Source organism: Candoia aspera, chromosome 6, assembly GCF_035149785.1.
Source record: "Candoia aspera isolate rCanAsp1 chromosome 6, rCanAsp1.hap2, whole genome shotgun sequence".
Classification (NCBI taxonomy): Eukaryota; Metazoa; Chordata; class Lepidosauria; order Squamata; family Boidae; genus Candoia; species Candoia aspera.
In genome coordinates, this window is record NC_086158.1 from 63,989,572 (window position 1) to 64,006,794 (window position 17,223).

General features: G+C 39.0%; 1 protein-coding gene across 2 annotated transcripts in view; it reads right to left on the minus strand.

Moving 5' to 3' along the window:
* The window catches only part of CTBP2 (C-terminal binding protein 2), a 228,680-nt gene that overhangs the window by 81,897 nt on the left and 129,560 nt on the right, over positions 1–17,223 (minus strand). For both annotated transcript variants that reach the window (XM_063307327.1, XM_063307328.1), the window contains exon 2: positions 10,284–10,452. In XM_063307327.1, the coding sequence (XP_063163397.1) occupies positions 10,284–10,341 (58 nt within the window). In that variant the 5' untranslated portion in view covers positions 10,342–10,452. The remainder of the gene's footprint in view (positions 1–10,283; positions 10,453–17,223) is intronic.

Below are 17,223 nucleotides of genomic sequence, written 5' to 3' on the forward strand. Positions count from 1 at the left end.
ATACTAATCCACAACAAAAATGCTAATCCACAACAGCCAGCTATGGAGACATTAAATAGGCACAGGTGTGCTAGTCCGAAGAAGCAAGATACACAAGTATATAAATCAATCATGCTTAGAACAAGCTAGGCATCAGTACGATACTTCATCAATGTCACACATTAAAAAAATACTGGGGAATCAGGGAGCAAAATGCAATGAAAAAGAGAAGTAAGTTTTAAACTAACCACTCCAATTATTGCATTATCCTCATAATTCTCCAATCCCTTCGTCATCCAGGAAAGAAATCTGCAGAGATGTAATTTGGAATTTATAATATGAAGGCTTGAGAAGAGGTCACAGAAAGGGGGCACAAAGCCTTGATTTTACAAATCTGAAAGAACAGAGTCTATCCTACTGCTCTACGTGCACACACACACACTCACACCTTCAGGTAAATGCAACTGTTAAATTTTCATTATCTCAGTAGTGATATGGATCATGTATTCACACTGTAAAGGAGCAGAGGCATTTTATCTTGGCAAATCTTGGTGAACATTTCAGAAGACATAACAACTATTTTAAAAACACCAACAGAGTCAACACAGTACATTTGGGTAATATGGATCCAGACTACCATGTCCCTGATTTAATAAAAACTGTTTAAAAAACAATATCTTTATTATTTCCTGAACAATGCAATAGAAAATATTGATGAGCTACAATATTTTGTTTGTTAAAAACTATCATACAAAATTAAGGCGAGATCTTAACTTTTTTTCTGGCTAGATTAGCGTGTGCACATTTAAAGCTAATCCACAATAATTACATGATAATAGTACTGTGATAGGTAAGTCACTAGTTCATTCTAACGTATCTATCGTACAAATACCAATGGGCTAAACGTCTGTTTCAAAATGCATTAGGTAAAGGTAAAGGTTTCCCTTGACATTAAGTCCAGTCGTGTCCGACTCTAGGGGGTGGTGCTCATCTCCGTTTCAAAGCCGAAGAGCTGGCGTTTGTCCGTAGACACTTCCGTGGTCATGTGGCCAGCATGACTACACGGAACGCTGTTACCTGCCCAACGAAGCAGTACCTATTAAACTACTCACATTTGCATGTTTTCAAACTGCTAGGTTGGCAGGAGCTGGGACTAGCAATGGGAGCTCACCCCGTCACGCGGATTCAAACCGCCGACTTTCTGATTGGCAAGCTCAGCAGCTCAGTGGTTTAACCCGCAGTGCCACCGTGTCCCTATGTATTACCCATCTCTAAATTTGTTTTATTTTGATAAGTACTCCAGTGTTTCCATAAAATGTTCTCTTTTCAACACAGTGAATTTAAAAATAATGCTATCTTTTTGTTGTTGTTAAAAAATCTGATTCTAATTGGCAACAAAGTGAACATCCAGTTCAATCTACATCTGGGACAGATGCTGTTGGCTCAGCCAATCAGGCTACATATTCACTGAGCCCTTGATGTACTCCATCAAATCAATGAGAAATAGATTACACCCTGCTCATAAGATGAGCAGATTCTTTCTGAAGCCCCCAAAGCAGAAGTCTACTGGGTAATTTATGCATACTCCTGTCAAGATACTGTCTGTGTGCATCAGAACATGCTATCTCTTGCTGTAGCATTCTAGTGCGTTTAGTTCCTGTTGGTTAAATATGGAGTATCAACTTGTACTCATATCACAACTCTTGTACAGATATGTTCCAAAGTTGTGTTTCCTAGTCCGACAGGCTGAAATCTGTGAAATACTTCGGAAATGCTTATCTGCAAGGTGCTTGTATCAGCCACCAGTTCAGAGCCTTAGTCACTTTTGATTTGCATTTGGTTTCTGTAGACAATGTGATTAGGTAATGAAGGAGAAGTAACAATTGCAGGAGCTGTGAATAAAAGCAGGCCCATGGAGACAAGTTTATGGCTGAAATCATCATGCCCAGGATATGTGCCAATTTCAAAAGTGTTGGGTGCATTGTCTTCAGAATTTGATTCCAATCTAAATCTTAGCCATTTGTTATTTTGGCAAAAAAAAAAAAAGCCTTCACTTCTCAGTGTTGTTCACAATCCCTGGTTTATAGTATTCATGTGAATGGAGAAATTGAACCCATGGTCCAATTCACTGTGAAAAGGTGATCTTGCAAGCATTGCATTGTTTGCTGCATACTGTATAATGCTCTGCAATGATGAGGCTCTGATCAAGTGGTTGTCTAGGTGGTGTGCATGCACATCAGTGCTCCTGGATTAGCCCACTAGTGGAAGCATCACTTTGGGGCAATGAAGCCAAGATCAAAGGGGAGTGCCTTAACCCAAAACTGGTTGCTGCTATAGAAAACCTTTGAAATTTTTAGCATACTGTTCAGGTGTGAATATGAAGGCAGGTCGCCTTATGACAATAAATTATCTGGTAGAATAGCATCAACAATTAATTCCAGGGTCTTCACCTTAGATCTTTATTGTTTAATGTACTTGTTTTGGGCTTGAGCTTCAACGCTTCCTCCAATTCTTGTTCTTATTGATAATTAGATAATTATCTAGATAACTAGATAATTCTTTTAAGAACTATTCTGATGGGATTTACTTTATGATGCTGGTATCTAAGTGGTACCTGTTGGCTTTAAGAATTCTAGAGTATCTTTTCTACATCTAGAAACTGATGGAAGGAGTCTGTCCCTTGGAATTCTTTACAATTCCAGGGCATGCCCTAGCTGAATTGTTTCTAGTAACCACCTGTTGGCAGAGCTGGCCTCCCAAGGTTGCCAAAATCTTTGAGCAGTAGAGAAATTGTATCTTAGTGGCTGTTGAGTTAGCGGTGAGTGGGGACCATTCCGTTCGTGTCCTGACTGAAAGAAAAAATTGTCTGATCTGTTATGAGAGCTCAACAATGCTTTTCTTCTTTGACATAATGTCCTCATTTCTAGGAGTTGAGGACATGGCCACCCTGTACCTTGTTCTCAATCAGATTTTATGCTAGCAATTCTCTGAATTATCTTCCTGGTAGAAAAAGCTTGGATGCTAGGTTGGCTTTGGATTGCTAGTCCCCAGCACTTAAACAATAGTTCCAGCAAATGATGCCAAACATCATGAATTCTGAAGACTTTGCTAGCTTATTCAGGTATTCCCTCAGCTCCTCAGTGTCCAGTAATACCTCTGAGGGCATCCAATGGGGTCCATAATACAGAGGTCCTAATTATTACTCAGTTAACTGCTATTGCCCTCATTCTCAGAGCAATTACCTTGCATAGCAGAACACAGCTACACTTCCATAGGGCTGCTTCTTGACACTATTTACATTATTTTCTATTTAGGACCCAGAGGCAAGCTAGAAAAATTCCAGAGATGATTACAGGGGCAGTGGCCTAAAGTCGGAGACATTATCTAAGTAGCAATATTATAATCACAAAAGTATATATGGAAAGAGATGACCTTTCCTCCCTTATTTCATAGATGGAAACTAATAACATACGGCTATCATTTGCCATAGTGGTCAGTGTGGGGGGAGGTAATTTAAGGCTTCTGATTAAATTTGGACAGTTCAAGCAGAGTGCCCTATTTATGATCATTTATAGAATGTTCCTTCTAAATGGCAATACTTTGGCAGAAACTCACTTTATCTCCAAAGTTTGCTTCCACTACTTGAAATAGCAATATAATCAATACAAGGATTCTATGTAATTTCTTCTGCAAGTCCCATTCTGCAGGAACAATGCATTCCCACATTTGCTTATTCCATGATCTAAATCTTAAATAACTGTTGTAGTACTTTCCATTGATTCCAAAAATGCTCTTATCTATGTCAAATAAAGTGAGTAGGGTAGGGACACTAAGCAACAAAGCCATTAATTGTCATACATTTACATATCTCAGTATTATGTACAGAGCTTTCTTCTTGTCAATTTCAAATTTTACAACCTGCTTTAGAAAGCCCAAATATTTGTCCAAAATCTTCCAGCCTCTAGAATTTTATTCTCTTTCTTGATCATGGTGTGGTGGCAACACAGTCTTCCTATCTTCAACTGTCGACAATTCAATTTTCTTTTGACTATTTAAATGTAAGTCACCAATTCTCATTTTTTTCTTTGGAGAAACCACTTTACTCTTAAGGTAGTTTTCAGCCTTATCAGTTTCTCTTAATTCTTGTGACAATTTGGACTCTACAAATTCAGAGAAATGCTCCAAGGCTTGAATAACACCATTGAAAAGATCTTTAAATATTAAATTAATTTTCTCCATCTTAACAGCAAGATAGATTATGGCGCCCTCTAGTGCCACAAGAAGGTAAAGACATTAGCGCTGTAACTGAACACTCCAGCCTTTTTATCTCTGGTGTGGCCAATCAGGAAAAGTAATAACAAACAGCATTCCCACTGGAAAGTGAAAGCAAATAGATCAGAACTCCAATCTGCAGATTCAACAAAGAAAAAGTTTTATATTCCTGAAAAATCACTTCAATAAAAAAGCAATTAAAAAAATTTTTTTTTGAATCTCAATTTAACAAATTATATATAAAAAGCTAAATTACCAAGTTAATAGTTTTCAAAAATAATAAGAATCACCAAGAGATTCTGCATTTATTTACTGTAGAAAGCCTCTCTTTGGTAAAATTCAAACAAAAAAACCGTAGTACTATAGAAATGGGGGGGGGGCAGCTGTAAGGTCTGTTTTTGGCTTCAGAGTGGCTTGGGAAGAAGATGATGGCCACACGTCCCAGCTGATTGCTTACTAGTTGATCGCAAAACACCGTTTTATGGTCTTCCAGCTGTGACCAGCCATCTGGGGTGATTCCTGGGGTTTTCCTTAATCTGGAGAATGCTTCTGGGCTCCAAGGAAGCCTGCCTGAGCCCAAGAAAAAAAGCCGCTCTGACAGGTCAGTCTGCAGACAGCAGAAAAAACCAGCTCAAGCCGCCACTGATCCCCACTGGAAGTCGGAACTTGTTATTATTTATTGATCTATCTATCTATCTATCTATCTATCTATCTATCTATCTATCTATCTATCTATCTAATTTATCCCCGCCCATCTCCTCCCATCGGAGGCCTCTGGGCAGTTTACAACAAATGATTAAAACCATCAGAATAATAAAATTCAATAAAAATACATAAATAGATAAAGAATAAAGAATAAAAATCCAAGCGATGAAAGATCTAAAACAGTCCAAGTGTGGGAGGAGTGGTCTATAACAACCATCCCCATGTAGCTCTATTGCCCTCTCCACCCCAAGCGAGGCAGCAGAACCAGGTCTTCAGACTCAGCCGAAAGGCCAGGAGCGATGGGGCCAATCTCACCTCCGGGGGCAGCATGTTCCACAGGGCGGGAGCTACTGCGGAGAAGTCCCGCTTCCTGGACCCCGCCAGATGAAATTCTTTTACAGACGGGGTCCATAGCATGCCCTCTCTGCACAATCGTATTATGTTAATACAAAAGTGAATAGGCAACTTTAGTGCAATAAACACTTCAAGTGGAACATTAAGTAATGAAGAAGATATTCAGATTTACTATAATAACTTTTTGTAACCCATTCTAATGTTTAGAGCTAATTCAACGATGAGTATTTTTATTTTCTCCTCAGTTACCATTACTCCACATCATACTTTACATCATTCAGATATACATTACACCAAGTTAAAAAAGCTCTATCTTTCCACAGTTATGCAGTCATCACCATTTGAGAAAATCAGCCCCCAGAAATACTTGAAATAAATGTGAAATCCTATGAACCTTAGCTAGGGAAAATATTTTTCAGTATCATTCTTAAAGTACTTATTAACTGCATGTAATCATAATCTGTTATTCCCATAATATTTTAATAGCCGTTGTAAAAGCATGTTGGATGGTATGTGACAGCAGCAAATCCCTTCAGAAATTAGAATTGCAAATATACTTGGCAAACAACAAATGTCTCTCTGGTTTTATGTAAACGGCACCATTACAGTATGGGGAAAAAGTATTTGTTATAGTTGAAGAAAAAACAGAGAGAAGAGAAAGACTTGGAAATCCATTGTTCAGAGTAAAGTAATCTAAACTTCAATTGTAACCAATGCTCTGTTAGTAGGGTTGTCCTCTGATCCTTGTAAGTTTCTTGTACACTTAGCAACCACATCTGATAGCAAACTTCAAACTGGAAGGGTGGCTTTTGAACAATCTAAAACTGCCTGATAGAATCCTTTTAAGTCTGGTTCAAAGTCTGCTTTAGAGATGAGATAGAGCACTACACCTGCATATTTATGGCAGTCTGATGAGAAGAGCACAGTTCTCTCTCTTGTGCCATACAGCTCTGGCAGTTGTCAGCATTTCTTTTCTAGGAGATTACAAAGGATGCATACTTTCACTCCGCTCTGGAGAAGATTAAACCAGTTTTGACTGGGTTAATTAAACTGACAGATGGAATGACTTTTACATTTTTCGGTATTACAGGATAAAACAAAGACTCCCGCTACTCCCCAACCAGACACACACACTCTTGCTAAGAGTTTGAGATATATTTCCCTCTGAAAGAGAATGCTGCTTCCCAAGAGGTATTAGTATGAATGAAGTGGCCCATATGTGGAAAACAGTTGTTCACGTCACCCCATTCTGAAGGTTACACAGTTCATAAGTGTTAAAAGCAATGGGTGGAGATTGCTTAAGAGTGTATGGTGAAGGGAACAAGAGGTTCATTCACTTGACAAAAGCATACCAGAAAAACTTCAATGAGATGTTATCTAATTCAGTCATAGACGTCTTGATCACCTCCCAGATAGATTACTGTAATGAGCTCTATATGGGGATGCCCTTGAAGAGCATTCGGAAGCTGCAACTAGCAGAAAATGTGGTAGTGTGGGCAGTTATGTGTGTTCCTCAATCAGCACATGTTACACCTTTGCTCTGGAAGCTGCACTGGTTGCCAGTTTGCTTCGCGTTCAATTCAAGGTGCTGGTAATGACCTATAAAGCCATATAAGATATGGACTGGGTTATTTGAGGGACCGCATCTCCTTGGTTACATCTACCCATCCCATCAGGTCCAGCAGAAGAGGCATGTTGTGGGTCCCATCTATTAACAAGTGTCACCTGATGGGGTCCAGGAAGTGAGCCTTTTCTGCCATGGTACCCAACCTTTGGAAGATCATCCCCCAGGGGGTTAGATTGGCCCCGATACTGCTAGCTTTTCAGAAGGCGATGTGGTGGATTTTGACGGTGCCACTGGTTCTCAGGAAGGAGGATGCACACTCCAAGGAGGTGGAGGAGATGACCGGAGGCATAGTCCAGGAGACAATGGTGGAAAAACAAAGAGGTTCAGGATAGCCCCGCCCTAGAGTCTCCCAGGTTATTTCCACTTAGGTTAGGTAGAGTAGCTTTAGTCTGGCAAGATTCTGTCTATACAGTGTGAGCAATTAAAGAACTGGAGTTTGAATGGACTGACTCTTCGTTGTTCTTGGGCTGGGCCTGACAGGCTCTGAAGTCATGGCTTTGCCATTGTGCTTGGGCATCCGTCTGTGGTGTGGAGCCTGTTGGATGGTTGTATTGCTTGTGATACATGGATTATAACTCTGCTGCTGATTATGTTTTTTATGCTTTTAGTCTGGTTTAATATGTTTTTGTTGTTTTATTTCTATTCTGTATTCTGTTTCTTGCTGTTTCGAATTGTGTGAGCCACCCAGAGTTACATATGGCTATATAAACAAGTGGCTATATAAATTAAACGAATGAATGAGTGAACAGGCTCTCTATCCTTGAAAACCAGCTATGGCAGTCTACTATAGTGAAAAACAACAAAGAACAGTCAAATGCACAATGGCATCAATTTTTTGAAGTTAAAGACCAACAACATGGGCCTACTGCATTTTTTGGGAATTGAAACTTTCTTTTCCTAGTCTTGAGGGGATAATATTCTTAAGAACATAATACAACTTTTGTTTCAGTTTTGAAATCATTTTATTCATACCAATAATTCATCTAACCTGCAGCTATCATTAAGAGCAAGCTCTAATATACAACTAATCATATATAAACACAATAGTATTCTCTATTGAAAAATACTGTGTACCCTACCATTGCCTGTATAAGTTTTGCAATATGACTATCACTGCTCATCAGAGAGAAGTATCAATTAACTTATTAGGAAGTCTCACACTGTCATTTCTGAATGTCCCATAAGTAAATAAAAGTACAATGTCTAGACTCAAGCAGAGAAATAGATTAACTGGTTGAGATTCCACATAAAATTATCCTTAACAACCCCATCATCATGAAAAAACCAATTAAAAGAAATGTTTTATTGACTTCTTCAAAATCCACACAAAAACATCACTACTTCAAACATAACAAGGCATATGCAAAGTGGCAAAAAAAAAAGAATACCCAATTGCATATCCATCCTGAAAAAAGCCCATCTAGTTTTAAACATCTTGAGTCTCAAAATCATGTAAATGGAAATTTTCAATATATTTAACAATTTACATATAATCAGTTTTGTTCTGACCTCAAACCAAAACCCTTGAACATGCACAGTGAGGTCAAAGATTTCAAATGGAGGAGGGGAGGGGATTGCTTGGGGGATTTAAGATTATCTTACCCCAAAATATAAAAAACAGCCCAGTCCTAGAGCAATCTGAGATTGATGAAGCAGTCATCACCAAAACGGGACTGGTTGTACACTTGTGACTAGAGTGTAAATTCATTACTAAATATGACTGTAAAAGGAAACCACAATTCTTACTGAATTTATAATATTTTGCAAAACTTCTTTTCAAAATGAGTGGCACGTGGGCACATTCCTGTCTCACAACTGTAGCAAAAATCAAACTATTGGCGTAGAGTTAGCACCGTTGTTTGACTTTTGTGGGGAAATCTTGCAAGCTTTGACGATGTAGTAAGATTCTTAGCTGTTAAAGACAGAGATACACATAAACACCATGATCACAGCTGGAGGACGAACTCTTTGTATTTCAAACAGATTTATATGAAGAGTTTCAGAATTTCAGAAGGCTAAACCAAATGCAGTTCACATTAGCTTATCCCTGGAGTAATTCCAGAATTAGCACCACACAAAACAAGTGCAATGTTCTTGTGAAAAATTATATATTGTCTATTTACCCAACAGCAAATGAGGGATTGCTCCCCAAATAACCATCCATGAAATGAAAGGAGGAAGGTATAAGAAAAGAAATAGACACAGGATATTGACAGAGATCCAAATAGCTACTGACACTGCTGCTAAAAACCATGGATACTTTTGAAGATTATCCTGAAGATCAGTCATTGACTGTGAGAGGCTGCTTGACTGGTGAATTTAACCCTTCTGCAGAGGTATCCACAGAACCTAATACTTTAGTCAAAACGTCAGAATGCACATTGCCCTGTTACAATGCAAGGTTCATCCTTTCTTTAACATGCATGCAATGTCACGACACATGTACAATCAGGGTGGAGCTTGCTTCATAAAGGCATAATGCTCATTTCATCATTCCATGACCTCTGAAATCCTTGCAGACATTTCTGCTACCTGTGACACCTGAACAGGACTTCTTCCTCTTTCCCTATTTAGGTAGCTCTTTCTCTTGCCTCATCTCTATGTAGCATGTCCCTTCACTTTCTCTTTCTATCTCTTTTAGGGCAGCCATACCTTCCTGCTTTCCAAATCCATCTTTGTTTTTTTTGTTTTTTAATTTCTACTTGAAAAGAGAAGGGAGTGTGTGTATAGCGTATTCCTGTGTGGTGGAGTAATCTGTTTATGAGAAGGATGGCTGGTACATGCAATTGAAGTATCAATAAATTTTACAAATGAAGCACCTTATTTTACAGGCAATTAAGTTTAATCAGCACATTAATTCAATTAATATAAATTTATTATTTTGTCCTAGCCCTGCCTTTTTTAGAGAGTGGTTTCTAGGAGATATATGTACCCAGCTATACAAGTGTATCATACATACACCTACTGGAAGGGATCAGGTAGAGTTAGAGCTGGCAACAGTAGATCGACAAAGTGAGGAAGCTGGGCACAGCCCAGAGCATTTGTCCATTCTTATCATTTGTTTCTATCTACTCTTCCTTTTTGAGATTTATCAACTTAAATTCAGGATTGTCTTCCTTTCAGGTAAATAATGTGTGTATGTGAGAGAGCATATATTAATTATACTAACTAAATGCAGCTATTAAATGCAAAGATGTAACTGGGATGCAGAACTGCTCCACATTGCTTAATGAGACTATTACTGTTGCACTTGCTTTCCATCAAATTCGGCATAAATGAATGAGTGGAAAATATTCTATAGATTTTAGGAATATTTCATTAGAAACAAAGTTACATCAAGGCTTACCTTCACAAATTCTGTCCAATCGCTGTCTCTTGACTTTATGTTTGTCCACAAGTGCCATTGCGCTACTGTGTTTTAGTTTTGCACTACTTTCTGAATCAAAGGATAAAGCAATCCCACGAGAACTTATGGAAATTCACAGTAGTCCAAGTGCATAACGTCACTTTGAATCCTGAAACAAGAACAGAGTTGTACATTGTTGGCCCTTGGTAAAACAAAAACCTACACTGAAAATGTCTCCAGGTGCTACTTCTATTTACATGATGTATCTTCAGTGCTTTTAGCCCCTAAGTCAGGTAGCTAGAAATTGAATCTTTTGGGACTCTTGGTGCCTTCATGGGATTTTGCATAATTGCTACACATACAGACCCATTGTTGAAATCTCAAAGTATGATCTGTGAGTCTGTGTGTGCGCTTTGGGATTTTATATATCTAAATGATGGAATTTGGAAGCATCTCCTTGATATTTAGCTAGTGTCCTACACTGCTGATCACCGAATGAAGGTATAATGCTAGTAAATATATTTGTTTTACAAAACAAATTGCCACATGGAGAGAAATGAATCAGGAACAAGAACCTCATATATGCACACACATAATCCATTAGCCATCTGCTCACTATGGAACCCACTGAAGTGCAAAGAAGTATAGAACTTTAACTTTTTGGAAAAAGCAGAATTACATAACAGCTACATCCTCCTATACATACAAAGAGTCTGACTTCTCTTATGACAGATTTCAGCTAAGAAACAATGCTACTGAACATCACATGTCCTGAACTCCTGTTTCTAAGCAGATCTCTGCAGCAACTACATCAGACTTCTGAATATTAAATAGAGACAAAAACAGATGAAAGAGGGCATTTTCTTCTTCTTTGCTCATATTCACAGCATCTATATATCTTTTTGAATAGATTTATTTTTTATCCCGCCTTTATTATTTTTATAAATAACTGAAGGTGGCAAACATACTTAATACTCCCCCCTCCTCCTATTTTCCCCACAACAGCAACCCTGTGAGGTGAGTTGGGCTGAAAGAGAGTGACTGGCCCAAGGTCACCCAGCCGGCTTTCATGCCTACGGCGGGACTAGAACTCAGAGACTCCTGGTTTCTAGCCCAGCACCTTAACCACTAGACCAAACTGGCTCTCTGCATTTTGCTACCCAAATACATACTTGTCTGTAAGATTATTTTTATAATGAAGCCTCAATCTGCATCTGCTAGGACTTGTGGTGTGACTTACTCAATTAACCTATAATTGGTTGTATGTAACTACATCTCACACCTAAGCAGATGGCAGCATGTGGATAACCTTTTCTAGGCTTCGAAGCTGTGTAGTGTTGGACCTGGTTAAAACATGGATGGGAGACCTCCAGAGATGAGGTCTGTTGGCTAGACAAAGTAGTATTTAAGAAAAAAAAGCTTAGGTAATGGTAGAACATTTTTGTACTGTTGACTAGAAAGCTCCATAGACATGGTAATGAAATCACCAGAAGCTGAGCTCAACTTTGAAAATTTTTAACCACATTCCAACTTACGTAGCTAAAATTACTGGCTATACAGAATACTGATGGACATGAAACTAAATAATTTTTATAGCCTTGAACAAGTATTAGGACGCTGAATGTGTTTTCCCAGTAAGAATTCATTAGCAGATATTTTTGGGTTTTTAAAAATTAAAATAAAACCCAAGCTACCAGGTGTGGTAGCCTGGGAGTGGACTATCTCTATACAACTTGTTCTTCCTTGTAGCTTCATGTTGTTTTCTACTTTTAAGTTTATTTTCTTGATTTATTTTTTTAAAAGCTCAAATACACAACACCAGTTTCTTAAGACTTTTGAATGCAGTTTCTGAAAATTACTGCAATCATATAGATGGGTTTAAAGTCCATTGGAGTTGGGCAGCTACAATAAATTTAAATAACATAAAAATAAAAAATACTATTTGCAGAGTTTACAATATTCACAGAATATTCTAAGATAACATCATACTGTATCATACATATTGGCAATCTTAGCTAGCTTCCGCGTACTTGTCTGTCTTTTTTGGCAGGGGTGGTGGTGTGAATTGCAAGCGTTACACCAGTCAAGTTGGAAAAGTTAAAACAACAAACAAAAAAAGGCCTTGAACCAACATCAGATTTCAAGCAACTCTATATCAAACACATTAACTTTTCACTAGGTAAAACAATCCTACCTGTGATTCAGTGAAAACACATACCTTTCAAGATGAGTAAGTAGTAGCAAGAGAAATGTGGCCTAGAGTATTATGTACACTTGCACATTTGACACAGTATTTGATCACTGAAGTAGATATTTATATTACAAAAGTATTTAGGGTTCTATAATTAATAACTGTAAAGATTTGCAAGCAGTCATTTTTGCTAAAATAGTTTTTTCTCTAGTTTTAGCTCCAGTGGAGGGAAAAAAATTGTTCTCACCAAAACCAAAAACCCTTTCAGCACAGACCTGTACAGTATGTATGTACAGTATGTACGTATAAACAAACAACAATCCACAACCCAATGTGAACTAAGTAAGGTTAACAGCCACCAAATATTGAATGTGGATTAAAAGGAATGACTAAATATTGGAAGAGAAGAAAAATTAGTATAGTATTTCTGATGGATACTGTGGCTCTCTGGAACCAGACATACAGATTAAAAATATGTTGCAATTGTACTGTATGGGGCATTGGCTTACGTCTATAAGCATTTAAAGGGAAAGAAAATGTGGCCTTCTTCCGTGATTTAAGAAGTAAGCTAGAGGAGGTTGGTGTCTTTGTGTTCTACACTGTAATCAAGTAATATTGTTAAGTAAACAGTTCTGTTGCATCTTTGATGGAAAGCAGGTTCCCAATGATTGCAGTGAGGCTGGTACTTCAAGTATCTTCCCATCAATCACACTGAAGAAATCCATCTGCATCAGTTAAACTTCCATGCATCACAGACAATTTGGAAACTGATATTTAATCCAGTCTACATTTGTATCTGATGGTAATCTGGATCCACTGGTACATTTTGATATAAGCAGGGATTGTGTTCATATTCAGGACTATGATCTATTGTGACTGGAATCACTATGTATTTGCTTTTTCAGAATAATATTGCTTGTTCTCTTTTACAATGCAAGCCAAGGAGTCTTAAAAATGTTACTAAGGACAGAGTATCATCATTGCCTTTTTCAGGAGTGGGAAAGCACACTTCCTAGCAGCTACAATCCTAGTTGTTTTCTTTAGCACACCATCTCAAAAGAAAAAAAAAATAGCTTCAGTTTTCCAGAAACAACATACTATTAATAGTTAATAAATGCAATACAATACGATTTAGGGGAGGGGAGGGATCAGACTATTACAAATCTACTGCCAACCAGGATTACAATTTCATGGAGAATATTGTTACTATTATAGATGGTTATCAATTATGCATCACATTGATAGTTAATTTATAAAAAGAACAAGAGCTGAAATCTGACTGAAAGGAGATGGGCAATTTCCTGGTACTAAATGGCCAGTTTCCCAGCAATAGGACTGCAGCATAATCACAGAGATTTATAGTAATAATTAATTGATTTTTCACTCAAAATGTGAAGATTCTAAAAGCATGATTCCATATCCATTAATAATTAATCCTGCATTTTAAAAATACAAAACCCTCTGCATTCTGGGCACAGAAGCTTTTAAAAGTCAAGAGCTCATGATATTACTTGTCACAAAAGGGGAAGGGATGTACTTGCATCAATAAAAAGTTATAGCAAATGAAGATGGTATATAAATACATGCAAAGAATTTTCTGTTATCAGCTTTTCTCACAGAGGGGTCTGCAGGGAGGGGCCAGAGAGTCAAGATGGCAGCCATTAACGCACAAAGCTCCACCCCTTTCAATGTACATCACATCTGCCACACACACAGAAGGGACAGGAGTTTGCATGGGAATGGCTGTCACCTTAACTTCTTTTATATCCCTCCCCAGTCCGATGCCCCTGATTTCTCAGTTTAATTTTAATGTTCTTCTACCCCAAAGGAAGGCCAGCAGAAAAAGAGCAGGCAAATATTCCTCTGGACCTGACTGGAGCAATGCTTCCACAGGAAGTCCTTATCATTTAATCACCATGTATCATTCCCCGAATATTATAGGGATCTTGACATCATCTTCCACTTGTAATGCTCACGTTTTGCTCCATTTCTTTGGTCTTTCTCCCCACCCCCCAGACAATTAGTTAAGACCCAAAAGACAAAATAGCTTCAAATTATTTTTTGACTGATAGCACTACAAGCACTTTGCCTCGAAGCAGCCTTAGATTTGTTGTTTATTCGTTTAGTCGCTTCCGACTCTTTGTGACTTCATGGACCAGCCCAAGCCAGAGCTTCCTGTCGGTCGTCAACACCCCCAGCTCCCCCAGGGACGAGTCCGTCACCTCTAGAATATCATCCATCCACCTTGCCCTTGGTCGGCCCCTCTTCCTTTTGCCCTCCACTCACCCTAGCATCAGCATCTTCTCCAGGGTGTCCTGTCTTCTCATTATGTGGCCAAAGTATTTCAGTTTTGCCTTTAATATCATTCCCTCAAGTGAGCAGTCTGGCTTTATTTCCTGGACTATGGACTGATTTGATCTTCTTGCAGTCCAAGGCACTCTCAGAATTTTCCTCCAACACCACAGTTCCAAAGGATCTATCTTCCTTCGCTCAGCCTTCCTTATGGTCCAGCTCTCACAGCCATATGTTACTACGGGGAACACCATTGCTTTAACTATGCGGATGTCCTAACAGCCAGGAGCCACGCTGAGACAAGGAGTAGGTCTCTAGTGTTTTATTACTGCTACATAACAGAGAATCCTAACAAACTGAAGAAGCGTGGGAAAACCCAGACATATAAACCCCAAAGACTAAGGCGGGCCCGATCTGTGTCTCTTTGAATGGCCACCTAATTCCTCAGTACTATGCATGCGCTTTACAGCCTGGATGGGAGCCCCCTGCTCGCCATCCTCACTCATGACAGCGGACCTTTGTTGTCAGTGTGATGTCTCTGCTCTTAACTATTTTATCAAGATTTGTCATTGCTCTTCTCCCAAGGATTAAGCGTCTTCTGATTTCCTGACTGCAGTCAGCATCTGCAGTAATCTTCGCACCTAGAAATACAAAGTCTTTCACTGCTTCTACATTTTCTCCCTCTATTAGCCGGTTATCAATCAAGCTGGTTGCCATAATCTTGGTTTTTTTCAGGTTTAGCTGCAAGCCAGCTTTTGCACTTTCTTCTTTCACCATCATAAGGCTCCTTAGTTCCTCTTTGCTTTCAGCCATCAAAGTGGTATCATCTGCATATCTGAGATTGTTAATGTTTCTTCCAGCGATTTTAACTCCAGCCTTGGATTCCTCAAGCCCAGCACGCCGCATGATGTGTTCTGCATACAAGTTGAATAGGTAGGGTGAGAGTATACAGCCCTGCCGTACTCCTTTCCCAATCTTAAACCAGTCCGTTGTTCCGTGGTCTGTTCTTACTGTTGCTACTTGGTCGTTATACAGATTCTTCAGGAGGCAGACAAGATGACTTGGTATCCCATACCGCTAAGAACTTGCCACAATTTGTTATGGTCCACATAGTCAAAGGCTTTAGAATAGTCAATAAAACAGAAATAGATGTTTTTCTGAAACTCCCTGGCTTTTTCCATTCTCCAGCGGATATTGGCAATTTGGTCCCTAGTTCCTCTGCCTTTTCTAAACCCAGCTTGTACATCTGGCAATTCTCGCTCCATGAATTGCTGAAGTCTACCTTGCAGGATCTTGAGCATTACCTTACTGGCATGTGAAATGAGTGCCACTGTTCGATAGTTTGAACATTCTTTAGTATTTCCCTTTTTTGGTATGGGGATATAAGTTGATTTTTTCCACTCTGATGGCCATTCTTGTGTTTTCCAAATTTGCTGGCATATAGCATGCATTACCTTGACAGCATCATCTTGCAAGATTTTGAACAGTTCAGCTGGGATGCCGTCGTCTCCTGCTGCCTTGTTATTAGCGATGCTTCTTAAGGCCCATTCAACCTCACTCTTCAGGATGTCTGGCTCTAGCTCACTGACCACACCGTCAAAGCTATCCCCAATATTGTTATCCTTCCTATACAGGTCTTCTGTATATTCTTGCCACCTTTTCTTGATCTCTTCTTCTTCTGGTAGATTCTTGCCATCTTTGTTTTTGACCATACCCATTTTTGCCTGGAATTTACCTCCGATGGTTCAAATTTTCTGGAAGAGGTCTCTTGTCCTACCTATTCTATTGTCTTCTTCCACCTCCGCACATTGCTTGTTTAAAAATAATTCCTTCTCTCTTCTGGCTAACCTCTGGAATTTTGCATTTAATTGGGCATATCTCCCCCTATCACTGTTGCCTTTTGCTTTCCTTCTTTCTTGGGCTACTTCTAGTGTCTCAGCAGACACCCATTTTGCCTTCTTGGTTTTCTCTTTCTTTGGGATGTATTTTGTTGCCGCCTCTTGAACAATGTTGCAAACTTCTGTCCAGAGTTCTTCTGGGACCCTATCCGCTAAGTCCAGTCCCTTAAATCGATTCTTCACCTCCACTGCATATTCCTTAGGAATATTAGTGAGCTCATATCTAGCTGATCTGTGGGACTTCCCTAATCTCTGTAGTCTGATCCTAAATTGTGCAATAAGAAGTTTGTGATCTGAACTACAGTCAGCTCCAGGCCTTGTTTTTACCGACTGTATAAATGTCCGCCACCTTGGCTGCAAAGGATGTAGTAGATCTGATTTCGGTGTTGTCCATCTGGTGAAGTCCATGTATAAAGCCGTCTCTTAGGTTGCTGGAAGAGAGTGTTTGTTATGCACATTGAGTTGTCTTGGCAAAATTCTATCAGCCTATGTCCTGCTTCATTTTGTTCTCCCAGGCCATGCTTACCTATAATTCCAGGTGTCATTTGACTGCCCACCT